The sequence below is a fragment of the Scophthalmus maximus genome, chromosome 22, assembly GCF_022379125.1.
Source record: "Scophthalmus maximus strain ysfricsl-2021 chromosome 22, ASM2237912v1, whole genome shotgun sequence".
Lineage (NCBI taxonomy): Eukaryota > Metazoa > Chordata > Actinopteri > Pleuronectiformes > Scophthalmidae > Scophthalmus > Scophthalmus maximus.
The window spans coordinates 7,089,475-7,113,800 of NC_061536.1; the positions used below are offsets into that span (position 1 = coordinate 7,089,475).

General features: G+C 44.9%; 2 protein-coding genes across 7 annotated transcripts in view; one reads left to right on the forward strand and one right to left on the reverse strand.

The window, feature by feature from the left end:
* dtnbp1b (dystrobrevin binding protein 1b) overlaps positions 1–14,966 on the forward strand; it is a 53,056-nt gene extending 38,090 nt beyond the window's left edge. For 3 of the 6 annotated variants that reach the window (XM_035619913.2, XM_035619914.2, XM_035619918.2), the window contains 3 exons: positions 4,143–4,310; positions 7,508–7,651; positions 8,221–14,966. In XM_035619913.2, the coding sequence (XP_035475806.2) occupies positions 4,143–4,310; positions 7,508–7,651; positions 8,221–8,543 (635 nt within the window). In that variant the 3' untranslated portion in view covers positions 8,544–14,966. Of the gene's footprint in view, positions 1–189; positions 343–2,751; positions 3,015–4,142; positions 4,311–7,507; positions 7,652–8,220 lie in introns of those variants that run through there. The other 3 variants (XM_035619920.2, XM_035619919.2, XM_035619916.2) reach the window with 3 other exon arrangements.
* The window catches only part of jarid2b (jumonji, AT rich interactive domain 2b), a 101,096-nt gene continuing 87,677 nt past the window's right edge, over positions 10,908–24,326 (reverse strand). Inside the window, exons 7-18 of the mRNA XM_035619911.2 lie at positions 21,241–22,699; positions 19,733–20,283; positions 17,183–17,275; positions 16,949–17,067; positions 16,430–16,500; positions 16,149–16,263; positions 15,952–16,057; positions 15,627–15,809; positions 14,531–14,661; positions 14,188–14,374; positions 13,657–13,764; positions 10,908–13,444 (exon numbers count right to left, since the gene is read on the reverse strand). Coding sequence (XP_035475804.2) covers positions 13,214–13,444; positions 13,657–13,764; positions 14,188–14,374; positions 14,531–14,661; positions 15,627–15,809; positions 15,952–16,057; positions 16,149–16,263; positions 16,430–16,500; positions 16,949–17,067; positions 17,183–17,275; positions 19,733–20,283; positions 21,241–22,699 — 3,354 coding nt within the window. The 3' untranslated portion in view covers positions 10,908–13,213. The remainder of the gene's footprint in view (positions 13,445–13,656; positions 13,765–14,187; positions 14,375–14,530; positions 14,662–15,626; positions 15,810–15,951; positions 16,058–16,148; positions 16,264–16,429; positions 16,501–16,948; positions 17,068–17,182; positions 17,276–19,732; positions 20,284–21,240; positions 22,700–24,326) is intronic.

The window sequence follows — 24,326 nt, forward strand, 5'->3', positions numbered from 1 at the left end:
CACACACTCACTCACACACACAAATAAAATGCAGACAACAATTTAATGGCAGTTAAGAGCTTAAGTTCATCAGCAGCCAGATGGTTCTTTGCCTGTTTATTGTGTATAATATGAAATATTAAAAAAAATGCAGGGGCATGATCTCACACACACACACACACACACGTACACACACACACACACACACCACCAGCCTTTTTCCTGTGGGTTTTGCTTCCTGCGTTTGTAGAACACATCTCAGACGTTTCTCTACCGCTGAGTAAATCACATTACGAGTCTCATTTCATATCGATTTTTTTTGTGCCTACATGATGATTGCAGGAACTGCAAGCACAAACCCAGGTAGTACACCAGAATTTTACATTCATGTTTTTCAGTGAAAGCTTTTCAGTTGAAAATATTCTGTGTTTGTGTTGAAAGCAAGGCTAAGGCAGGAAACAAATTGCTACATAGTTTTTGATCTTTGTTCATGCATCGATTCTGTCTTTTTCTCATGGGGGAAGATCCTCTGTGTCCACTTTAAGAGGTGATTTTAGACTAGCTGCTCTACTCGAGTGCCGTTAAATACCCTTTGCCTTTGTAATTGAATAAAATTGTGTTATTTCCTTTGACATCATCTTTGTGACTAAAAATACAATTCCATCTGCTCCTATGAATCATGACCAGATGATGTCTGCATCAGCTTGTGTACGCACATGAATCGTGTCATACAATCATGTACAGTAATTTGTGCGTTGATGTGTTTTTTAAAACTCTACATGTGCATTCACATGAACTCTTGACGTATATGTCTGTGAAGCTGTGTAAAGCAGTACTTGCAGCGAGGCCTGTAAAGGTATAAATTGTTAGACCTAATGACTTAGACTTAAGTCATCTGCACAAACTTAATCCTGCAGGCTAGATATGAGTGAGAGCTAAAAATAGTCCCTGTAGCTACAGTAACAGTAACGTGCGTAGCAGGATATGGTTTGCTGGTAGATGATGATGATGAAGAAGAAAAGACCTAGAGGAGGAATGGGGACTAAGGGGGGGTAAGATAAATTTATATCATAGTTGGTTTTATGTTCGCAAGAAACCTGGAAAAAAAGAGAAAAGAATTAAAGCTCATCCTTAAGCATAGAAAATGACTTGAGGGGATCACTTGGCATACACCATCCCTCTCTATGCTTCATGTTTTGCTTTGGTAAAAAAGAAAGAAAAAATTCTTGGCTTTACAACAATGTGAAAGTTTAAAATCTATTTAGAAACTTGGAAGCTTTTGTTTTCCAATGTGAACCATGTGGGGAGCAGCTCTCAGAACTGTTATAGTAGATGTGACGGAGAAAGGAAGGACAGGTTTGCACATTGTGAGGAGAGCAAACAAATAGACAGTGCAGGCTAATAATGGACTAGAGAATTACATTAGAGACAAACAAAAAAGACAAGACAGGATCCAGCTCTATCGTTGTTGTCTGTCCACAAGTCCTAAAGATAACCAAACACGCTGCCCTCTGTCTTCCTGTATCCCCTGTTACTAGCCCCACACAATCTGAACAACGCCTCCCTGAGGTCCATAATGTCATAGATTATCTAATATAATCTAATAGACCAGTCTCTCACGCGCACACACACCAGCCAAAAGTGAGGGAAGAACAGCATTAAGGAGGGAAAATGGGGGGAAAAAAGATGGGTAGTCGAATTAAGGAGATAAATTGGGCACCGAGTGAGGAAGGACAGAGAGAGAGAGAGAGAGAGAGAGAGAGGGGGAGATCTTGTATTTCCCAAGTCTCCAAGGGCTGCGAGTGTGATGTTCGTCATTAGTGTGTGTGTGTGTGTGTGTGTGTGTGTGTGTGTGTGTGTGTGTGTGTGTGTGTGTGTGTGTGTGTGTGTGTGTGTGTGTGTGTGTGTGTGTGTGTGTGTGTGTGTGTGTGTGTGTGTGTGTGTGTGTGTGTGTGTGTGAGAGAGTGAGAGAGAGTGTCAGTCAGTCAGTCAGTCAGGCAGGCAGGTGTGTAGGGCTCGGCCTATTTTATATGTGACTCTTGTCTGTGTGAAGATGGCCGCACTCTGATCCGATAGCAGAGTTAAGACTCCTCAAGCAGTGTATTAATTTTTTGGGGGGGAGGGATTTATTTTTGATATTGATTTTGGGCTGGTGAATATGGAGGGGTGAAGTAGATCTGCGTCAGACGGGATCTGGATTTCGCTCTGTTTCAAAGATAAGACTTTGAACCATTGTTGATTGTTTACTGACCTACAGTATTACTGGGATTTTGTGGGACATCGTCTGGATGCTGCATCGTTTTTATCAGAGAAAAAGTTATTTTAGACTTTAGTTATCACATGTACTTCAAATAAAGTGACCAAAGTCTTGCTGGTGGAAGATTCAGTACAACTTTAGTACTGCTTTTTTCTTTTATGTCACCAGGCTCTGAAAACCTAGTGTCTTGTACTTTTGTTGGTGATAACATGTATTTACTTCTCACAACTGACTAATAACTGTCAGTGTTGCAAAAACCAGCATTTCATCTGTGCAGTTCTATATTGGCTTACGATCTGCGTCGAGAGGAAATGAACAGAAGTTGATTTTTACAAGCAAAACCTCTTTTGAAACCAGCATTCCCTGAAATTCAATGCTTTTTTTTGGTCCATATTATTAAACCAGGATCACAGACACAGATCACATCAGACAGTTTAGATGTAGCGGGGGCCTGGCTCTTGCCACAGTCGTTCGTCTCAGCGAGTGGTCTTATATAATGCTGTCGTCTATCATAGGGAGCTGAAAGAACTGAAGAGACAGCCTGTCCCAGACTCCAGGCTGCAGATACACAAGAACCAGCGCACACACACAAACGGAGCGCGTTTCTATCCGCGGGGTCGTTTCTATCACCCCCCTTCTCCTGACCTGTCCACACAGACTGCCCAGACACCTTGAACTGCCTGCACTGGGGTGACACCAAGTGTTGGGATCAGACCAACCACCATCTGCCCCAGAGTCCTGCCTGGACCAATCACAATCCAGTAAATGTCTTGTCAAGGTCAATCACATCTTTGAAAAAAGCCGTTCATCACATTACAGTATCCCCTTATTTTGAAATGCTACCAATGGAAGAAGTCTTCGTCGTAGTTAAATTTATTTCATATTTTAAATAGTAAAAATACAGGACCAACAGTTGCTCTTAGTCGTAAAGGACTAACCCAGTGACTTAATAATAAATGTATCTTCAAACTCAAAAAAAAGAATAAAACAAACAGTCCCTGTCAAATGTTTCTAGACAGCAGTGATATGAGAAATGAATGTTCATCTCAAACCAACCCTTTAATGCCACAGCACGACCGAGGATGCAGACAGCGGGAGCTCAGGCTTGGCTTACTGAAGTGTCTATGCAGCAGAGGGGTGTGGGGGTGTGCGTGAGCGAGGCTTCAGCGAGCGTGCTTCCTCCTGTGCAAACCCGCAAGAAAAGGGAGTGAGTTATCGAGGGTGAAGTGTGAACCGCAGGATATGTAAATATGTGAGCATTGAGCTCGACAAGTGTTCTGCTTCAGTAAAGGTTGACTTTGACCCGGCGAGGCGTCACTGATGTCAGGTCACGATGCGTTCGACAGACCCAGCGTTTGAGTTATTTGTAAAAAAAGAAAGTATTAGCCTCTGCTGCTATCAGTAAAACCCCTGTGACCAGATTTCTATGACATTCAGTGGGCACCAGTTAGATCTTGAGCCAAGGACATAATATTTGCTGATTTTTGAGGTTTGTAATTTATTTTTAGACATAACTATGAACTTGCAGATTTTAAAGAGTATGTTCGTAGAAATTGTTCCGTTTTGTGGAGGAAAGAAGAAATAACAGATTCTTAATCAAAATAAACAACTCCCACTCAATTAATTACTATTCACTCTAGTATTAATTGTTAGATTTTAATTAAATATGTATTTATTGTTTCATCATTGTTATTAATATCATCAGCATTACTTTATTTACTTGCATATTAATGCAGTTATCAGGTTTTTATTTAGTTCTTTTATTTTTATTTCTCTTTTTGGGGGGGGTAGTATAATATGAATATAATATAATGAATAAATATAATTTGTGGCCACGTCGGCTGCAGTTTAGTAAAAGTTACACGTTACGATGTGTTAAAAAAGTTTCTTCTGTTATGTTTTGCAGTGGAGCTGGATGCGGAGCACCCCCAGCGAGTCCCTGGGGCGGAACAGGGAGGGGTGCCGCCCCCCCAGGTCAAGCTGAAAGAGAGGCAGAAGTTCTTTGAGGAGGCGTTCCAGCAAGACATGGAGCAGTACCTGTCCACCGGCTACCTGCAGATCGCCGAGAGGAGAGGTGAGGAGGAGCAGTGGGGAGGTCCGGAGTTCTCCACGTAGTCTGTATTCCTGCTCTTTGATGAGATTCACACAGCTTGAAATTCAGCATTTCTTGTGGTCTCATGCCCGCAGAGGGGGAAAAAAGGGGGAAATGTTGAGGAGTTGAGGGTATCTGTATCTCATTCACGGGTGAATGCGAAGCCATCCGGCATTCAAATGAATTAATTCCACAGTCCCGATAGCATCAACCAGAAACCTTCACACTTCGACTCCATATCAAGAGATTGGGCCATAATAGCTTTCTGCAGCGAGGCGCCGCGCTCCAAGCGCCTGTCGCTAACACACACTAACGGTGCTGTGGCTTTGAAAAATGCCACCGTGCCCATACCAATGTATTTCCATACAGATGTATTTTTTCTTCCACTGGGATTGTAATAGAATCCTGATGCAGTTTACTCCATGCATTACTGCCAAAGGTCTGCGCTGAAATACCCAGAGATGTGCTGAAAAGAGAGACTGCAGGAGAGATGTACTGTACTCTACCGGGCCCAGCGTCGCCGTCTTCTACTCATCCATCTTCCCCCCTAATCCTCTGGAAATGGCTTATTAGAGAGGATTGTGGAGCGCTAAGGAAGGAGGAGAGATGGAGCTAAAAGGAAAGACTTATGCTTCAACTGTCACTCAAATAGACTTTGTTTTGGTTGTGGGTGTTGTAAAAAAAAAAAGAAAATCACCACAGCAAGGACTGAGATGCAGTGGGTGATCCATTCATAGTAAAAGAAAAAAGACAGTGGGGATGTTTACGTTTATATTTCACACTTTCACACTGTGACGGGATTCACAGTACGGAGGCAAATGTGGGCCGCTCAACAAAAAAGCAGACATATTCAAAATCAGCCAGTTGCGATCGCTTATAAGAGTGTTTGCAATTATTTACAGAGGAGGCGTACGTTATTATTGTGGTGAAGCACATTTGAAGATAAGCCTATCGTGTGTGAGAGCTGAGTGTAGCTGGGGGAAGAGGAGAGAGAGAGACTCACACAGAGGGTAAACTGAGAGGAGCCTGTCAAGAGAAAGAGAGAAAGGGCTGTGGGCTGTCATAAGCCACCGAGAGATCAACAGCGAGTCTCGGGGGTCTTACACACACACACACACACACACACACACACACACACACACACATAAACACACATAAACACATACATGCAGTATATTCACTGCAATCTCACTGCAGGCGGAAAAACAGTCCGTCCCAGCAGGGGAACCTTTTAGGCAAGGTCACAGTCGGGCTAAAAGAAGAACATGTTGGAGGCAGTCGCATGGAAAAGATGTTCTCAATGCAGTGTGTGTGTGTGTGTGTGTGTGTGTGTGTGTGTGTGTGTGTGTGTGTGTGTGTGTGTGTGTGTGTGTGTGTGTGTGTGTGTGTGTGTGTGTGTGTGTGTGTGTGTGTGTGTGTGTGTGTGTGTGTGTGTACGTACGTACGTGTGTGTGTACGTGTGTGTGTACGTGTGTGTGTGCACATGAGAGGAGGAGGAGGATGATGCTACTGGGAAGTCATAGGCCATCATTAGAACCCTAGTTCCTCTAAGACGCGTCAGAGAAAAACACAGCAGGGAGTGTGTGTGTGCATGAGTTTGTACGTGTGTGATGGTTGAATACACACCGTCTCTATTTGTTCATATAAATCCATTTCATCCATTCAGGTTTTTTATGCATTTAAAACCAGTTCATGTTGTTTGTTTGTAAAAAATTAACTTCTGAACATTCAGCCAAAGTTGCGGCGTCTGAAACTTGACACTCATTTGTGTCTACAGCTTGTGTGTGTGTGTGTGTGTGTGTGTGTGTGTGTGTGTGTGTGTGTGTGTGTGTGTGTGTGTGTGTGTGTGTGTGTGTGTGTGTGTGTGTGTGTGTGTGTGTGTGTGTGTGTGTGTGTGTGTGTGTGTGTGTGTGTGTGTGTGTGTGTGTGTGTGTGTGCGCGCGCGCGTGTTAAGGACAGGGAGACGTTTTGGGGCCAGTGTCCGTGGGTAATAATATTCCCCCCTTTCTTTTCTCGCCCTCTTAACTCTTTTATTCTGCTCTCCCTCCCCCGTGCTGCCTTCCTCCACTCTTTCCTTGAGGTACGGTAGCCAAAGGCATCCTTTCTCACTGCTATGCGCCGGCCAATCATCTCCCTTCTTCCTCATGTGCTTCCAAATCTCCCCCCCCCCCACATACCCCTCCTTCCATCCCCGCAGTGAACCGGCTGGCTGTTTGTGACGCATGCAGCACATCATAATGATGAACAGAGGGGTCTGCACCCCGGCAAGGTGGTGAATCCAGGACTGTGGTGGTGCGTGTGTTGGCTGGTGTGTAATGGGAGCGTCCGACGATGATGTCGTATACAGTAGAACACCAACACAGAAGACAAACTAACTTAGCTATACTGCCCCGTCACTTGTCAGAAAAAATCAAACACATTATAATTACTGTTATGTTGAATATAGTATTGATTCAAGTTCCGTCTGTGTGGCTTTCATTTGGTCTGTGGTATCAATTGTTTCGCTGAATCTTAATTTCCGAGTTTCTCATCTCACTGTTGTTGTGCCCTCGGTGAACTGGGGGGCCCAGATTCATCCCCAAACTTTCAGCTGGCGAAAAGCAGATATGAACATTTGAACCCTCTTGTACGAAGCTCCGTTCTTCTGAGCCGCTGAAATATGTCCATGTTTTTCACGCGCGTCTCAAAGCCCAGCTCACCGTGTCCATGTTTTCGTCAAAGGAGATATTGTTCGCTCTCCTTGTTTATTTAAACGTTTTGGCAGAGGGATAATGTGAATCTGCAGTCAGTTAGTTAAATCAAGTTGCTCTTTTTTTGGGGACTAATTTCTCTTTAAATGTAAACGTTGGCCTCCTCGTGTTCTCCTCCACATCCTTTAATGATATTGTTGCCTGTTGCCTTCATCCACAGATTCCTACACACACTGACGCCTCGTCAGTCCATTTTATGTGTTAATGCTTTGGTGAACAAAATGTAACACGTGCACAAGCTTGCCTTTTTTTTTTTTACAAATGTCATCCAGCTTGATTCCGCCCATTTGCTTCTGCTTGGCAAATTTGTGGAATGAAAAAAGAGCAGCCTCCCAGAGCACCTCTCTTCCTGGACTCAGCCCCTTGCTGCTGCCGCCCTCTGAATGTCTTGCGTGAGGCTAATGACCCTCTGTCCCGTGTTGCATCCAGAGCCAATAGGAAGCATGTCGTCCATGGAGGTGAACGTGGACATGCTGGAGCAGATGGACCTGATGGACATGTCGGACCACGAGGCCCTGGACGTGTTCCTGCACTCCGGGGGAGAGGACATCAACGCCGCTTCACCCGTCGCAGGTGGGAAAACACGCCAGCTGCACATCATCCAGTCGGACTATAATGCACATAATATAATTAGAGCTGGAAAAAAATTCTTCAGAAAGAAACGTGCTGAAACAGGAATACTCAGAAGATTGACGAGCGTAATGTTTAGACGTGATGCACCACATCTGCTCGGAAATTGACTTATTACTGTGAACATCCAACAGCATCTTACTGACAGCTCGTTGTCGTCGTCCAAAAATAATTTGTTGCAGGTTAAATCTCTCTTCTATTTTATGTCAGAATTCTAGAAAATAAAAATAAAAACCTTCCAACAACTTGAACATAAATCCAGAGATCCCTGCTCCTCTTCACAGTCGTTGGCCTGAGATATCAAATGAACAATAATACACGATCAAATTGTTTGGGGCTTTTAACGTAAAGAGTTACAATTCCTCAATGTCTTGTGAGGTTTTCACCAGCTTCTCTCACACTAGAGGAGTGTGGACCTGGTGGAACATTATTTATCCATCTACCTACAAACCTTTGCTGGTATGTTTCTCTTTGAAGTCTGCAGTCATCTAAGCGACTCCCCTTTCTCCCAGGCCCCGATGTGGAGTCCTTCACCACAGAGATCAGCCTCCAGGTTCCCACCCAGGCGGAGCTCCGCCACAAGCTCTCGTCCCTTTCGTCCACCTGCACCGACTCCGCCAGCCAGGACACGGAGGCCGGGGAGGAGGAGGACGAGGAGGACGAGGAGGAGGAGGAGACTGAGCAAGGAGGAGGCGGCGTCGGAGGAACGGGGGGAGGAGGAGGGAGGAGAAGGAGGCGGCCGGTGGTGGTGACCCTGGACGAGGAGGAGGTGCAGCCCGACACGGCGCTGGTGGACAGTGGGGACAAAGAGGAGCGCAGCAGGCGGAAGATTTGAGGAGAGTCGGTACTGGATTTTAACACAAACATACAGAGCTGCCAAATCAGACACAAAACAACATTGGCTTCCTTTTTAAAATCCCGTTCACATGAAAGAAAAACACGGTGAGGTTGCACTAACTGCCACAAACTAACTGCCTTAAAAGACCGCCGGGATCTCAACTCTAATTGAATCCCGTAAAAATAGGTTTGAGTTTCCTTTAGAATATATATTAGGACTGAGTGACTTCACATGCACATGAATAGTTTGGCATCATCAGAGAGAACACTCTAATATCCTGTTTCTGTGTTTGTGCATGTTGAGACCAGGAGGAGCCTGTAATTTAAAAGTGATGGGGACGTTAAGAACCACAACCCTGAAATCATCCACGTGTCCTTTTCAGGTCGCGACCCGTCATGTTCTGAGCTAATACCTTGGCCCACAGTGCATTTCTTTAAATGTGTTGGACACTTCTGCAGAATATGAATAGCCTCATCATAGCTCAGCCAGGTTTAAGACAATATATTTCAAAAACTTACAAAAGTGAAACAAGTTTAATCATAATCACAAGTACGACTCATTTGGACCGTCCTCATTTTCTTCGCCAGTGACCGGTTAAAAGGTCCCTTCATAGTCGCCCAGGTTTTAGATTTTGAAGAGAGATTTCTGTTTTCTGTCTTTCTTTCTGCATAAAAATGCACTGGTTATGCCAAATAATACACAGAACTATTTTTATTTATTTTTTATATTTCAAATGCTGGGCAGATGAATCTTAATTTGTGTGAATTCACTCGTCTCTACAGTAACTGCTAGCACAAGGCACTTGACAAAGGATCTGCAGGGGCCACGTGGATGATTTTTTTTCTCTCGTGACTTTATGGAAAAACTGAATCCCCAAAGCTTTTTTGAAATTCCTCTTAGTGGTTTGTGAGCAAGACTCTGCATTATTGTAAAAAGGTAAAGTACCAGTTAGATAATATTTTTGTGCCAATGGCATTGATAAACTCGGCATGCAGTCACCTGGCAACGGGTTATACACCGCACAGTATTTAAGAGGTGACAGGATATCAGTGATTTACCACAAACACACACTGTACATGCAAGAGACTTTCTCTTCGCCATTCCCTTTTGAAGAGGGACCAAATCATTGTACGGACTTGTGCTATGCACTGGATAACACCGAGAAGGTTTAACTGTATCCAGATCTTTTTCTTTTTTTGTATAGAAATGTTGACATTTGTGCAAATGTGACGGCATTACTCATTTCCTTTCTTTCCCCTTGCCTACAATTTCTGACCTGTTGGTAATAAATGTTTCTCCCCTCAGAATTGTTTAGTTTTCATCTAAGCATACTGGGAGCATGTTAAAGAATGAAATGCAAGCGGGATTTAGGGTTTGAGCACGTTAACAGTCCCCGTGCGCTCGGCCTTGATTTACAGTCCTGCCGAGGTCTTTACACGCGGTCAGCTGACATGGCGAGGGGAAGGATAGGTTTCAGTAGGAGTGGATGTTGTTTTGTTTTTTTCTTTGGGGAGAATAGTTTACCATGTATATATTTAATATCAGTGTTAAATGTTAAGGAAAAGCAATACTCGAGTTGCGCGGGGGCTTTTGAAGGCCGAGGGTGGATGTGTCGGTTTATTATGAATAGTAACGCGCTGCTGATGATGCGTGACACTTTAATTAAGGCCATGAAGAGCTACAGGACCCGTGTTCAGCACGTGGGACGTGAACAGAGCACTTTTTAGTCTCCTGCACCTCTGCAGTAGCTGCTGCTTCCTGTGAAACATGACGATGTCATGACAACTGTTCCTCACTGCAGTGTCTTGACATCTGTCCACTCAAATTACTACAAAATGTTTTCTGCACTTGGCAATTCAGATAGTTTACCTATTGAATCCATCTCATATTTCCAAACGTCACTGCATGACAAAGAACAATTATATCTAACAGTGATGCATTTTTCCAAAAACAATTTCTTGGTTTACATGGACAATCAACAGACCTCAATGTAATACAATTAAAACAGAAAACAACCTTCTACCACGGGATAAACTAATGGATGGATGGGTTAGTCTGCCAGTTATTTTTTTCGTAGCCAAACGATTTGCTTTTTTACCATTTAAGAATGGGGGAGATGCAAATATCCTCATATTAGAAGCTGAAACCATTTAATTTTGTCATTTTTACTTGAGAACTTTTTGATTAATTTTCTGCCAATCGACTAATCGTTTCAGCTATGGGTTGGAAAATTACAAGAGGAAGGAATTAAAAAAAAAAAATTGCACTTTATGACCATTAAATGACACTACAACATGAAATCAAACTGATGAACCCGTTGGAAGCGTGCACACAAACAGGTTGTAAAGAAATAACAGTGAATTGTCGGTAAGTTTTTATTAAACCTTCGGTACAAACTGCAAAAGTAAAAAACTGTCAATATAACCAACATGAGACTCTCTTTCCGAGTGGAGGGAAAGGCCGAGATGCGGCACTAATAAATTAAGTCACCAGAGACCCCACTGTGAGCAAGTATTTTATACTGTAGAAAATGGAAGAAAACAAAATCAATAGATGAACTGAAAAACAAAAACAAACAAAAAAATCCCAGAATAAAATATATTGTAAGGCCATAAAAACTTGACAACCACTTTTTTTTATGTTGAAAACACCCGACTTGGTATTTTATTAAATAGTCCTAAACAGTTCAGTCTTCTGCGAGGGACGACAACCAACAAACTGGATTATAGGATTTTTCCTTGACAGTCACCACTGGCAAGCTCAGTGCAACATGAGTAGCTACTACATTTTTGTTGAATTTTCAGTAATGAAAATGTAAAAACCCATTTTTTTTTTTTTTTTTAGTGAACATATCTTTTTTTCCCTTTTCTTTAAAAAAGTAAAGCTAAACAAACAAAACTAGGTCGGGGGGCAGTCGTTGGCTACTCAATATCCTCTTTCTTAGTGATATAAGCAGCACTTAAAAATTTTATACACGTTTACCAGAGCAACCCTGTAAGCGTCAAACTCACACGGATGAAGAAAGGGAAAATGTAAGGCTTTTTCTTCATCAAGCGCACTTCCTCTGGAACTCTCTCTCCTCTTTATTCCGTCCTTCCTTTCTTTCTTCCTTAACCCCAGAAAAAGGCTCAAGTATTTAAAGAAATTTACAGGATTATGTACAAAAAAACTTGATGTTTTGTTTGTGTTGGACTTTTTCCTCTGTCTAAAAAAAAATCACTCATAATATATCTGGAAAAGGGACAAATGCAAAAGCCAAAAAAAACCAAAAGGACAATTAAAGAAAAGAAAAACAAAACAAAACTTGGATTCGATATTTCACATTTTACACTCTTTGACTAGTGGCTCTACTTGAGATAACATCAGATTCAACAAAAGTAAACAAAAAAAACAACCCACAATAATAATAATAATAATAATATAATATAATAATTAATGTTTACTGGTACAGATGAAACAAGAGGACTGGAAGAATGGAATGTTAACACGATTGCACATCTAGAACCAGAAAGGCCTGAAAGCTTTTCTGCCCTGTGGGACGGGGGTGCGTGAGCTAGCTGTTAGCCAACAACAGGCGCTAAACCCCCCAGATTTTTTAATTTGTGTTGTCATACAGTAATTATAACCAACAGCACCAATAAAATGGATCTCCTCGCCACATATCAGGCACGGTTTTCACTTGCTAGTGAGGGAGGGATCTCTCCCCATACAACCAGGAAGTGAGGTGAGCGGTGACCCTTCACGGGTCAAGCAGCTATAGCCCCGCCCCCTCTCACTTCCACCGACGAAGAGAAACATCCACAATGACAAAAAAAAAAAGTACACAGAAGACTTCTCGCCAAAAAACTAGAAAAAACAAAGCTAAAATTCAAAGAGAACATGGAAAAAAAACATAGCCAACCAACAATAAACCAACATCATCTGTCTTTCAAGTTTTTACCTCGCGTCACCAACACCCCTTTAAACAACGACGACATCAACAAATCAAAAAAAAAATGCAGGAGCTGCATCTTGATGCCTCAAATCAATTAAAAAAAAAGGACTCTTACTCCTCAAACCGAGGACAGAGAGAAACTTTGGGCAACTTCTTGATATCATTTCATATCAGAAAACCTGGGAGGGGGAGAAAAAAAAAAAGCCCACCTTTTCATTCGTCCCACGTTCACAGTCGAGTGATGCGCGATGAGCAGGGATGGGGGTCCAGCGGGTTCAGGTCTCGGGAGGGAAAGGAGGTCAGGAGAGAGTGACGCAAGGTAACCCACTTCAGAAGGGGGGGGGGGCTCATCAAGTCTTCTTGTGAACATCACACTTAATGCTGGGGACGGGGTGGGGGGATTCTAAAATCATCCAGAATAAAAACAAATTCTTCTTTCACACTAGTGCAAAAAAGACAACTTGTTATTCTTTTTTTCTTTTCTTTTTTAATATATAAACAAGCCTGTCATACTAAGGGGGGAGGTGATTTAATTATTTTGGGGTGGGGGACTTAAGTCTGTTGAGGGGATTTTCAAAGCTCAAAAGCAATCGATCTTGGGCGGTGGAGGAGGGACTGATAGTGATCCTGCTTTTATGTTGGAAAAACTAAAATAACGACCAGGGGAGAGTCGAGGAGGGTGCAGGGTAGGGGCGGGCACGCCGCACAGGGTGGCAAAGTCGAGGCACCGGCCTCAGGACACGGCTGCTGCCTTGGGGATGTGGCTGGTGGACAGGCGGGCCAGAGAGACCTCCACCGTGGCGCGCTTCCGGGGGCCTCGCTTGGCCGGCGACGCTTTGGTGGGGCTTAAGCCGAGACAGGGTTCCCCCCCTCCTCCAGTGACGACAACTCCCCCACCGCCGCCACTGCTGTTCTTTATCATGGCCCGGCCACACACCTGGTTCACCAGACTGTTAATTTGCTCCTGTGTGGGGAAGACACGGACAAAAAAATTAAAACATTTAAACAGTGTACATTTTTATAAAGCCCAAACTTTACTATCACTTTGTTGAGACCTAGTCTACAGTAACATGAACTCATGTCATGGAGAATAATCTACTTCCGGGAGCAGTGTAAACCAAGCTGATGTCTCCCCCATGTGGACAGAGAGAGAACTGAACCACAGGGGCCGCTCACCTCGTCGTATCGGTACATCATCTTCAGGCCTCTGCAGGTCTTGTTCTTCTCCACATAGCGCAGGGCACACTCCAGACAGAAGACCACGTTGTCCGTCTCCTGGACCACCTGTGCAGAAGACGGAAACGGAGACATTTATTATAGGAACCAGACACAACTGAGATTTCTCTTATTACCGAGATACTGGTCATTGGAAACTGGGTTTTTTGTAGTCCATCTTCGGAAACTTGTAGTTTCACCACGGCAGACGCACGGTTTAGACACTTTTTGACATACTGAGCCTCATAAAACACAAGAAGATCTAGGCCTGCCAATGTAGAGGTAAGGATGAGAAGTACATGAGCCGTACGCTATAACAATTGCATGTTTTTGCAGGGCATAATGCAAAAATAATACCTGCAATCTATTTGCGACTTCAAACTTTCTTGAAGGAAGTAAAATACCAACACGTATCCAAACTGACAAGCACAAAGCAAGTCGTCACATCTTGTAACCGCGGTGCGTTCAGCCTCCTGCGCTCTCTGCTCTCACCATGGACAAGTAGCAGAGATGCTGACAGATCTGGCAGCGTCTCTCTGAAGATTCCAGTGCAAGCCATTTCCCGCGGGGCTTCTTGCGCCCCTCGCTGGGACCCAGGCCGCCGTCGTGCGTGCCGTAGCGAGCGGAGGAGAGCAAACCTGCCTTGTAGAGTTCCTGCCGTTGGTGCATCTCTATGTTCCTGTCGGACAGTAAAGACACGAGAGAAGGGAGGAGTAGAAAACGTGAATATTAGCTGCCGTGCAACATTTCATTTCTCCCGTGAAGGGTGTGGAAATGACAAGCAGATATTAACCATTAAGAATAGTATGTGTGTGCGTGCACACCCCCATCCTACCTGAGGTCTTTGAGTAGGGCGGAGATGGTGGTGAGGAGAAGGCCGTTGTCCCTCTTCGACTCGGCGGTGGCGATCTGGTACAGTAGCTTTTCCATGGAGAAGGGTTTGGCTATGCGACGAAATTTCAGGTCCTGCAGACAAGAAAATCAGACCATGATGCTTTTCTGTGTTCAATGATGTTTAAACAGTGATAATGTCCTTAAATGTGTTTCGCAGTGTAACAATGTACGCTCAGTTCAATATTTCTGGACCTCTCCTGTAAACTACTGTACATTCACCGCCTCGTGGTTAAGTTCACCTGTCAAGTTGCGGTTAACAACCACGTCTGTCGAGACTTTTATGCAGTGAAGACTTTGAAGGAATTTAATAAAAGGAACTAAGTGTATTTTTTTTATTTGTGATATAGGGATATATGAATAAAATGTATTTAACTTGACTTGTTCTGTTGTATGTTTTGTATAAGTGCATTAGTTGAGATCACATTCATGAGAATGGGATGGATAGACAGATGGACGGACAGAGGGACGACCCAAAATCATAAAGCCTCTGGCTGCTGCTGTTGCCAGCATAGAGGAACAAAAATTATTATCACTGTTTGGACATGTTTCAGGCACTGCAACGCAACACACTATACAGTATGAATGTCATATTGCCCTTGAGAGTCATCTTTGTTGTGGCAAATAAATATGAGGGTATAGCGGAACTTATGCGTTTCTTCCATCTCCATAAGGCCCATAATGACAGGAAGGGAAATTTGGTTTTCTTCAATTAGAGCTATAACGAGGTCCAGTGGTCCAAATGGCTCGCTCAAGAATCTAAATACAACTCCCGGGGAAACTTCAAGCTGCAATTACTCCTCGCAGTTCAACACGCTGGCTGACTGGCGAGTCAAGTTCATTTATCCATTTCAGTTTCAATCAACTCTACATAAACCAGAGTTTTAACTGCCAGTGTTGTGAGGAAGTTACAAAGTCGGAGTGAAATGGACCCAAGATCCGTTGTGTAAAATCTATCTTTACACATACTATTTATGGAAAGTATTTTTTACACACATGTTCCTTTATCAGTCAGGCACGGCACGTCGTATGCTTCATACCTTAGCTGCCTGGTAACCCAGGTTCATCCAGTGCGGCGTGGCAAAGTGCACCGTCTCCGACACGCTGTAGCCACAGCACACTTTAGAGACAAAGGCACCTGGGAAGCAGACCACAAACTGTCCGCTCCGCTGGACCGTACGGTAAACCTTGATACCTTCACGGCACAGCACCTCTGGAGAGATCTGGAAGAGATGGAAGTTATACATATTTTGGAACTGCCGTGGCTTCAGAGAAAAACTGAAAATGCTGGTAACTTTAATGTGTGATCAATAAAAGATGGATGGGTTGTGGATGACAATATATATAAACAGATAAAACAATTACCATGATGTTCTTTTCCAACATTTCTAGTCCTGGGGTGCCATTGGCCTGAAGCAGTGTATGGACCACCTTGTCCAGCTTTGCCTTCTCCTCAGCAGGGACAGAATACCTGCGGGATGAAATGCAGTACATCAGAATTTGGGGCAGACCGTTCCAAAATACCAGTGATGCAGAGGAGACAGAGCCCCGCGCATACTCACCAAATGCAATCAGCACCAGTGTGTAAATAATCAATATATGGAAGGCGATTTTGGTCTCGAGACCAGCATGAGGTAGAAAAGACCATGCCAATGTTTAGCCAGGGAATGGTTACCCCTGGGGAGAAGGATTGGTTTATAGAGAGAGAGAGAGAGAAACAAGAGCAGAGGTTATTACCAACTGTAGATTACACACACAGAGGAAATGCAACTAAAAGTAATTTATGTCTTTATATGTATACTGTAGTGGCTAACGCAGCTACAGCATGTACAGTGTGCCTTACCGGGCACAGCACCCAGATGCCTCAGAATGGATCCAGAGTTATTGGGGAGGACAGTGAGGTTCCATCCATGTCTGAGGTAAAGAGATAGAAAAAATGACCTTGTATAAATATTTTTTACAAGGACACCAAAGAATATCTTGATAAGATAGATGAATACACAGGCAGAATATTCTGCCCAAACCAGAGCCCGACCAATTTATCGGTTGGCCGATGATATCAGCAGATATGAGCCTGTCACGGACTGATCAGTATCAGTGTAGGTGGTTACTGATATGTGCCGATATTTTTTACAGAATAAACAACAAGAGTAAGAATAACTTTTAACTATCTAAGCTATTTATAATAAAGTGTATAGTTCAACTGTAAAATATCAAACCTGAATTACAATGCTTTGTCATACGGGTTTTATAATGACATCTCAGAAATCAAGTCACTTTTTTGGTATCGGCCAAAAAATCCATATCGGTCTGCCTCCTGCCAAACTTGGCTGAAAATAATTTGAGGTCAGGGGCTACTTACTTTGAAAATGGCTCTGACTTTCCTGTGGGGAAACCACTGCCATGTGTACTGGTGTCCACCTTCCCACAATGCACTGCCACATGGCTGTCTCTATGCTCCACAATCCTCCAGTACTCTTGCTGCAGGGATTAAAAAAAAAAAAAAGAATGCATGAAACCGGGCACAGGTTCCAGGTGATTTTTCAACCAAGCCATTTTACTAATTGCAGTTTAATAGAGATGTTAGTGCACTAACCTCAACCTCCGCAGCCCCTGGTTCCTTGTTAAAGCACATGGTCATGGTGTTCCGGGCTATCCTGAAGAAGTTAGTCAAAGACACAGATTTCCCCTGCAACAAAGAGACATTGAACAACGTGAGTCACAGTGTGTTACAAGAATCTGAGGGGAACGAGAAAAAACTCCAGATTCTCCATTCGCGGAAAACGGAAAAACTTTAGGGAATATGACCAAGCAAAGAAATGATTGCTGGACATCAATTAACTGCTGAGTTCTCTTTCGCACCACATCTGTATCATAGGCCGTGGTCTGTGTGAGTTAGATACGTCAGAGGGGAAAGCATTAGGGTCAAAGTAATGCATATACGTCGTGCACAGAAATGTATCTATGGTACGTGTGTGTGTGTGTGTGTTTCTCAACAAGCCTCCACCTCCTGTGCCTCCTCTATAAGTCCAAGATACATTTCTTCTGGGCACAGAGGAGCTGTAATCTCAGAAGGTGGCCATAAATCTGCCGGCTCCAGGTCTGGGGATGTATGGACCCTGCTGAAAGATGACCTTGCAAATTCCTCATCCTCAAAGCTTTAGTTTGTCTTTTTCTTTTGTGTTTTTCTTCCAAGGTGAACAGATGTTTTTTTTTCTTTTCTTGTTTTTTTTTTAAGTGACTGACATTACATCTTTATTATTATAGTAGCTTCAGTTGTAACATAATCCAGTTCAATAATCCAGTCCAGTCGTGAGCTGGTAAGCATGGACAAGCTGTTCTTTGGGCCAGTCAGTTGCAGCACTTCCTGATGTAATTAGAGATAATTATACCCTTGACATGCACTTTGTTCTCTTGATACAAAAAATGAAATGTAACCTCCCCCTTGGGGAGCACCCGTGATGAAAATCTGTTCTGTTGAATAAGTTCTGGAGAAGAATGACAGGTCATACTTATACAAGCTTGTCCCGTCGGCAAGATGACAGCCATTCACCTGTTGCTACGCTGAATAGTGCTACTGTAACCAGGTCAGGTCTGTTGACAGTATCTCCGTTTTTTCAGAGGGATTTAGTTGCCAAAAAAATCCAACGGGATCCAGATTCCAGAAGCGTGAGAGTCATGTGAGAGAGGGCGCCAACACAAAGTTATCTTCATGACTGAAATCCTTACTGCTTCCCCTCATCGAGATGTTGTGGCAAATACATGCACACAAACAGCAACACAGTCTGCACTTTTGTGCATACGTGTATGACCCAAATGTAATTGCACACGTGGATGTGCACAAAGAACTGCTGGCCTTTGCATACATGTACGCCTGTGGCTGGAGAAGGAGCAGCCTGGCAGAGGGTTTGGCATCAGGACAGTGTGTGAGAGGGGGGGGGGAGGACAGGAGATTTGGGGGAAATGGCTCAGAGCAAGGGCACGGGCTGAAGGAGAGGAGCTGTGGTGAGAGGGATGGATTAAATGGTGGAGGGAGTGAGAGAGAGCTGGAGAAGGTGGGGCTTAAAGTGGGGGGGGCGGGCGGGCAGGGGCGTGGGGCAGGGCTGGTTTGGGGGGGGGGGGTGGGGGATGGCTGCCTTCTCTTTGACCTACATTTCAGCAAGCCAGAATCAACACAGCTGCTAGCAGGCTGGGGAGGTGGGAGTACGTCCAATGTGCAAGCAAGACTGCTGACCACTAACACACACACACACACACACACACACACACACACACACACACACACACACACACACACACACACACACACACACACACACACACACACACACACACACACACACACACACACACACACACACACACACACACACACACACACACACACACACACACACACACACACACACACAGCAATATAAAAAAAAAATAGACGTGCAAGGAAAAACAAGAGAAAAAAAACTGCTGTCCATCACACTAACACCAGAAACCAGGTTTTAACAGTGCGGCTACTTAAAACTTTTAGAAGTACTGCTGCATGTAAACAGGTGTGCAAAATGTTTAAAGGTTTGCTTTGATACACCATGACGACTACAGTTATCAGCATGATGATGTTATTAAGAATGGAATAATAATTTCAATGGGCATCAATGTTGTTGCACCACAGTTTCACTGTCCCCAAGACAAACAATCTGTAAACATTTATAGTGCAGCTCGGCTCATTTAAAAGAGAGGATGCATATTTAGTCTCTGGGACAGTGATATAAAAACACTCATCATAGATAGATTGAAGGGATGAAGCAACCATGATGATGAATACCATCATACTGAAAATCAAACAAACTTTTGTACTTAGGTGTTTTTCTGATGAGTCATCTTTTCACAAGAAGGGCAACTATGATACCGAGGCGGACACACCAGTAAGTCATCATCCACAGACGTGCTTACACCGAAGTGCTACTGCTGATGTAACAATGGCTAACTGTAAACTTCACAGCAAATGTTGCGATGAATAAATTACTCAGTTGTTAACAGCACTTTTTTAGAAAGACAAGAACACACAACGGAAAAAAGATGCACTTAGAGGTGTTTCGTCTGTATGCTTCAAATGTGTGGCATAAACAGCAAATGTCTTCTCCATCCTCACCTTGTAAATACATTTGTGCTGGTCACTGAGAACGCCCCTGTCTTCCTCCTCCTGCTGTTGCTGCTCCTCCGCATGCTGCCTGTCCTCTTTGCCTTGTTTTTCCTGAGCGAAGAGCCGGCGCCGGCCTGCTTTGACCTGAGCCTCCAGCTCCTTCAGATGGTGATACACTCCGTTGGTGCGCTGGTGCCCCGTCGGTCCTCCCACTATGCCGCCCACTAGCCCGTTCTTGGGCTCGTAGCGTGGCAGGACCAGAGCACTAGGTGCTGAGGAGTCCAAAAGACCCTCCAGAGGTCCCCGGCGTGACTCCACCTTCTTCTTCTCCTGCAGCACCTCGGCCTGCTGCCGGAGGCGCTCCTCTGCGCTGAGCGAGTCGTAGGAGAGGATGTACTGGAGGTACGCCTCCTGCAGCTTGGCCAGCCGGTCCTGCGCCGACTTGGGGATGCGCAGGAGGTCAGCCAGCTTGGTCCACTTCTTCAGGTCCATCACCTGCTGCATGCCGCCCATGTCATTGATGAGCTGGAAAAAACGCGACAGGTCCACTTCACAGCCACCTGAGTGGAGTGGAAAGACAAAGAGAAGGTTAGTTTAGGGAAAATGTAAACAACAGGGAGCCTGTTTTCAATTTTCTAAACTCCGGTTTAAAAAAACAGAAAATTAAATCAAATCAAGAAGGCTGCCATCTTGGAGAATCTGCTCCACTGACTTAACGTGCCATTTCCTCCAGCCCAGTTCATTTCATTTGAAATGGCCAGTTGAGCTATCGACTTTCAGAATGAGCTGGACCATCACTGCACCACGCAGAGACACAAATTACTGTTAATGCAGATCTGATCTGCTGGGCACAGTGAAGGAAGTCGTTTGGAGCCGGGGCCTCCTGGCTGGCTGCAAGGTCTGTCTGTCTGTCTGGCTAACAGCCACATGACTGTACTCACACTGAGCTAGTCTGTGCACAGCTGTACACAAAAACTACAAACACAGCACATGCACAACACCGACATGTGAAAAAAAATCCAACAGGAAAAGTATCTGCAGTGATAGGTTGCATACATATGATTAAACTGCTTAAACTCCCACACAGTCTGCACCGGGGCTGTTAAAATGTTCATGAAATGCTGATGTCATTGTGAGAAATGGAGGGCGACATGGTAAACTGTTCCACGCCGTTATTGTCGTCTATAAACCGGAAGATAAAGTAGCATATTGCAATGTACACATCAATATTTGTGACGCTCTCACTTAATGGCTGCTTTTGTCATGAGCCCAAAATTCACAAAACAGTTTATAACTGCAGGATATTGAGGAGGTAAATGTCATTTACCTTTCTCAGAAGTACTGTATCCAGTCTATCACCGTTATATTTATATTCAACAAAAGCTTTGAACTGTGTTAACTCAGAGGAAAGAAGCACCGGGGTACATTTCAATCCTGTAAAATTGATATCTCTAGTCCTCCGTGGCTCATTGTTTATTCAATTCTGTCCTTTTCCTCTTTTTTTTTTGCTCACTCACCAATGACCGGTGGCTCATCCATGGTAATGCCCTGAGATTTGAGGTGCTTGCGGATGCAGGCCAGCCGCTGCACGTTGGGGCCCCAGCGCCGGCCGAGCATGTGGACCCTCTGCACCTGTGTAACGAAACGCATCTCCTCGCTCAGCTTGCACTCGGGCCGCCAGTCTGGAGGCGGTGCCACGCGGCACATGCCAGCCGCCTCAGCCTGTTCCCTCACCGCGTCCAAGTACACCAGGGGGTCCTGGAACTCCCGGGGCGTTGGCCGGAAGACCGGGACTTCGCCGAGCGCTGCCCAGCCCTCCGGCCGACTCCTCTGGCGCTCCCATTCTTTCTCCTGCTCTCGTTCTTTCTGGCGCGTCATCTCTTTCTCGCGCTCCCACTCTTTGTCGTGCTCGGCGGGCCGCAGGGCTGCCGGTTTGAGCTGTCCAGGGCAATTGGTGGAAGTAAGCAGAGAGGAGGCGGTGGAGGAGGAGGAGGAGGACAGAGGGGATTGCTGGGGGTCTGAGGTAGTGCTGGCACGGCTGGGGTTCTGCGGGTGATTCTGGCCTGATGAGGGGGAGGAGGAGGAGGAGTTCCGACCATGAGACCTGCTCTGCTGTTGCTGTGCTTGTCGTATCAACATCAGCTTGCCGGCCGACGCCCGCTTGGGTCGCTGGTTCACCGGCTCCGTATTGGCTGCTGGTGTAGAAGGAGTTTGTTGAGGAGGGGGAGTAGGAGGTGGGGTAACAGTTGGAGCTTGTTTGGGAGAAGGGGGCCCTTCAGGTACATGTCCATTTGAAATTGGAGTGGTAGGTGTGGCGATTTGCATGGCAGCTTTCTCTTGATTGGCCACCTTCTTGCTGCTGCTGCGTGTCTCCAGGGGAGTCGGTTGAAGTTTGGCCTTCTTGGCCTCAGTGCCGGAGGTTTTGGCTTTCTGCTCAACGACCCCCGTCCCCACTGAGTTGAGCACAACCTCCAAACGCCGTTTAGAGTTACGCAGTCCCTCTCGTCCTGGACACTCACCCTGGCCCTGCAGGCACTGTCTCTGCCCGTCCTCCCTGGCCAAAGTGTTGTGCCGCTGTCCATTAAGCCTGCCGTTGAGTCGGGCACTGGCAGCCACATTGTGCAGCCCATTGGATAGTAGCACCTGTTTGCGGGTTTTTGCATTGCTGTGGTGGGCTGGTGCCGCTGCTTTTCCTGAGTTGGCCAGCCCATTGCTGGCTGCTGACTGGCTGTGCTGATTGTGATTGTTCGCTGACGATGGTGCCGAGGCGGCGCTGTTGTGTTTGTTGCTGCTGCTGAGTTTGGTTTTCTTGCCCAGTTCTTTCTGTTTGGCTTTGGTGTAAGTGACGTGGCCCTTGGACACGGTGGCTGTGTACTTCTTCACAGTTTTGGACGGCAGCCGGAAGTCGCGGCTCTTTTTGGCACCACCGACACCTTGTGCTGAGCCCGCCCGCGTCAGCCCGTTCACTTTAGAGACCTGCGATCCACAGAGAGATGGGACACGTTAGATGGACAGAATAAATAATCTGATACATGGTTGTGTGATATCAAATACAATGTGGAGGAAATGGAGTGGTGTGCCAAAAAAAAGTTGGAATCCTAGAGAGATAGACAGATATCTGTCGTACTGAAGATACACAAAATGAAGAATAATCTTACTACTATACAAATAATATATAAATGTCCCCGCACACATAAAATTTTACAATCAAAAACTACAACAAGACACACGCAGGGGGCATAGGCACACCCACACTCCACAATGAAAAGGGACAAAATTCAGATGCTCTGCTCTGCAATGAAACATTTGGCCAAAGCTATTTGTGGAAACCTACGCTACTCATTAAGGAGCGAATCAACTGTCTAGATTACTATACTTTCAACTGCAGGACACTTTAGTAAACTGCAGCTCAAACTGCTGTCAAAACCACTACATCCCGAGATAAACAACACTTTAGAAAGGGGTAGGCGGAAAAAAAAGAAGGTGGACATGAGCAAGAGCGGGATTGGCTCCATGGTTTCTGCCAGCAGATGGCTGGACAGTGTGAGGTAGGAGGTGGGGTCGTTGGGGTGGGATAAAACCCCATCTGAGCACATAAAAAAAGCCTTTTATTTGCTGTTGGTTTCCTTAAACGCTATAATTACATTTTTGGTGCCATGAATAAAGGTTCAGTCTGTGTGTTTATGTGTGCCCATTGGAGGGAGATGGGGAAAGCGAGTGTGTGTACGTGCATGTCAATGCGTGTGAAGTCTTTGAGGCGACCCCAGCCGTAGATCAGAGGTTTGGGACAGTGGTGTCTGGTTCCGCTGTGGGCTCGCCGGCTACAGCGGTGGCAAGAGACATGGTCACCCTCCGCCTCGGTGCGAAGAGCTTTACAGACGCTTTACAGACATGTTGAAAAAAACCCTGTACAAAAAAACCACCCGTCTTTCCATTTGTGTCAGTCTTATAGTCTGGATTTTTCTTCTACTCTCTTTTCTAACCATCACTTTATTTCCGGCATCTCCTTTTATTCACTTGTATTCACGTCTGAGAATATCCAGTTCTCTCTCTCTCTCTCTCCCTCCTCATCCTTATGTTTTCATGGCCCACTTTCAGTGCTGCCAGGCGTTTCTCATTCCCTTTTCCCTCTCTCCCTTCATTTTCATTGGTGTATGTTCTGAGAGAGAAGGTTAAAGATCAGTATTAGGTTGCCAATATGTGATGAGGCTGAGCTGCAGGCCATGTTTCTATATTTGTTTTAACGTGAAGAGGGTGTTTTGGGGGTATGTATACATTTTTTCTATCAAATGTCTAAATCATCCAAGCAAAGCATAGCCAACATAAAGCCCTTATTGTCATTAGGAGAAAAAAATATATCATCATGTTAACGCTCGCATCTCTCCAGAGTTTCTGTGTGACTTTCTGTTCAGACCTGCTGTGAGTGAATCACAGACATAAGAAATGAGGGAGGATGGGAGAGATAGAGTTATCAATCACAGTCAGGGCGCCACAGGAGGGAGGTGACAGCCGGCCCATTGACAGGTTTGCCTTTGAAGGGCTCTTGTGTCGCAGTGTGTGTGTGTGTGTGTGTGTGTCTGTGTGTGTGTGTGTGTGTACTGTA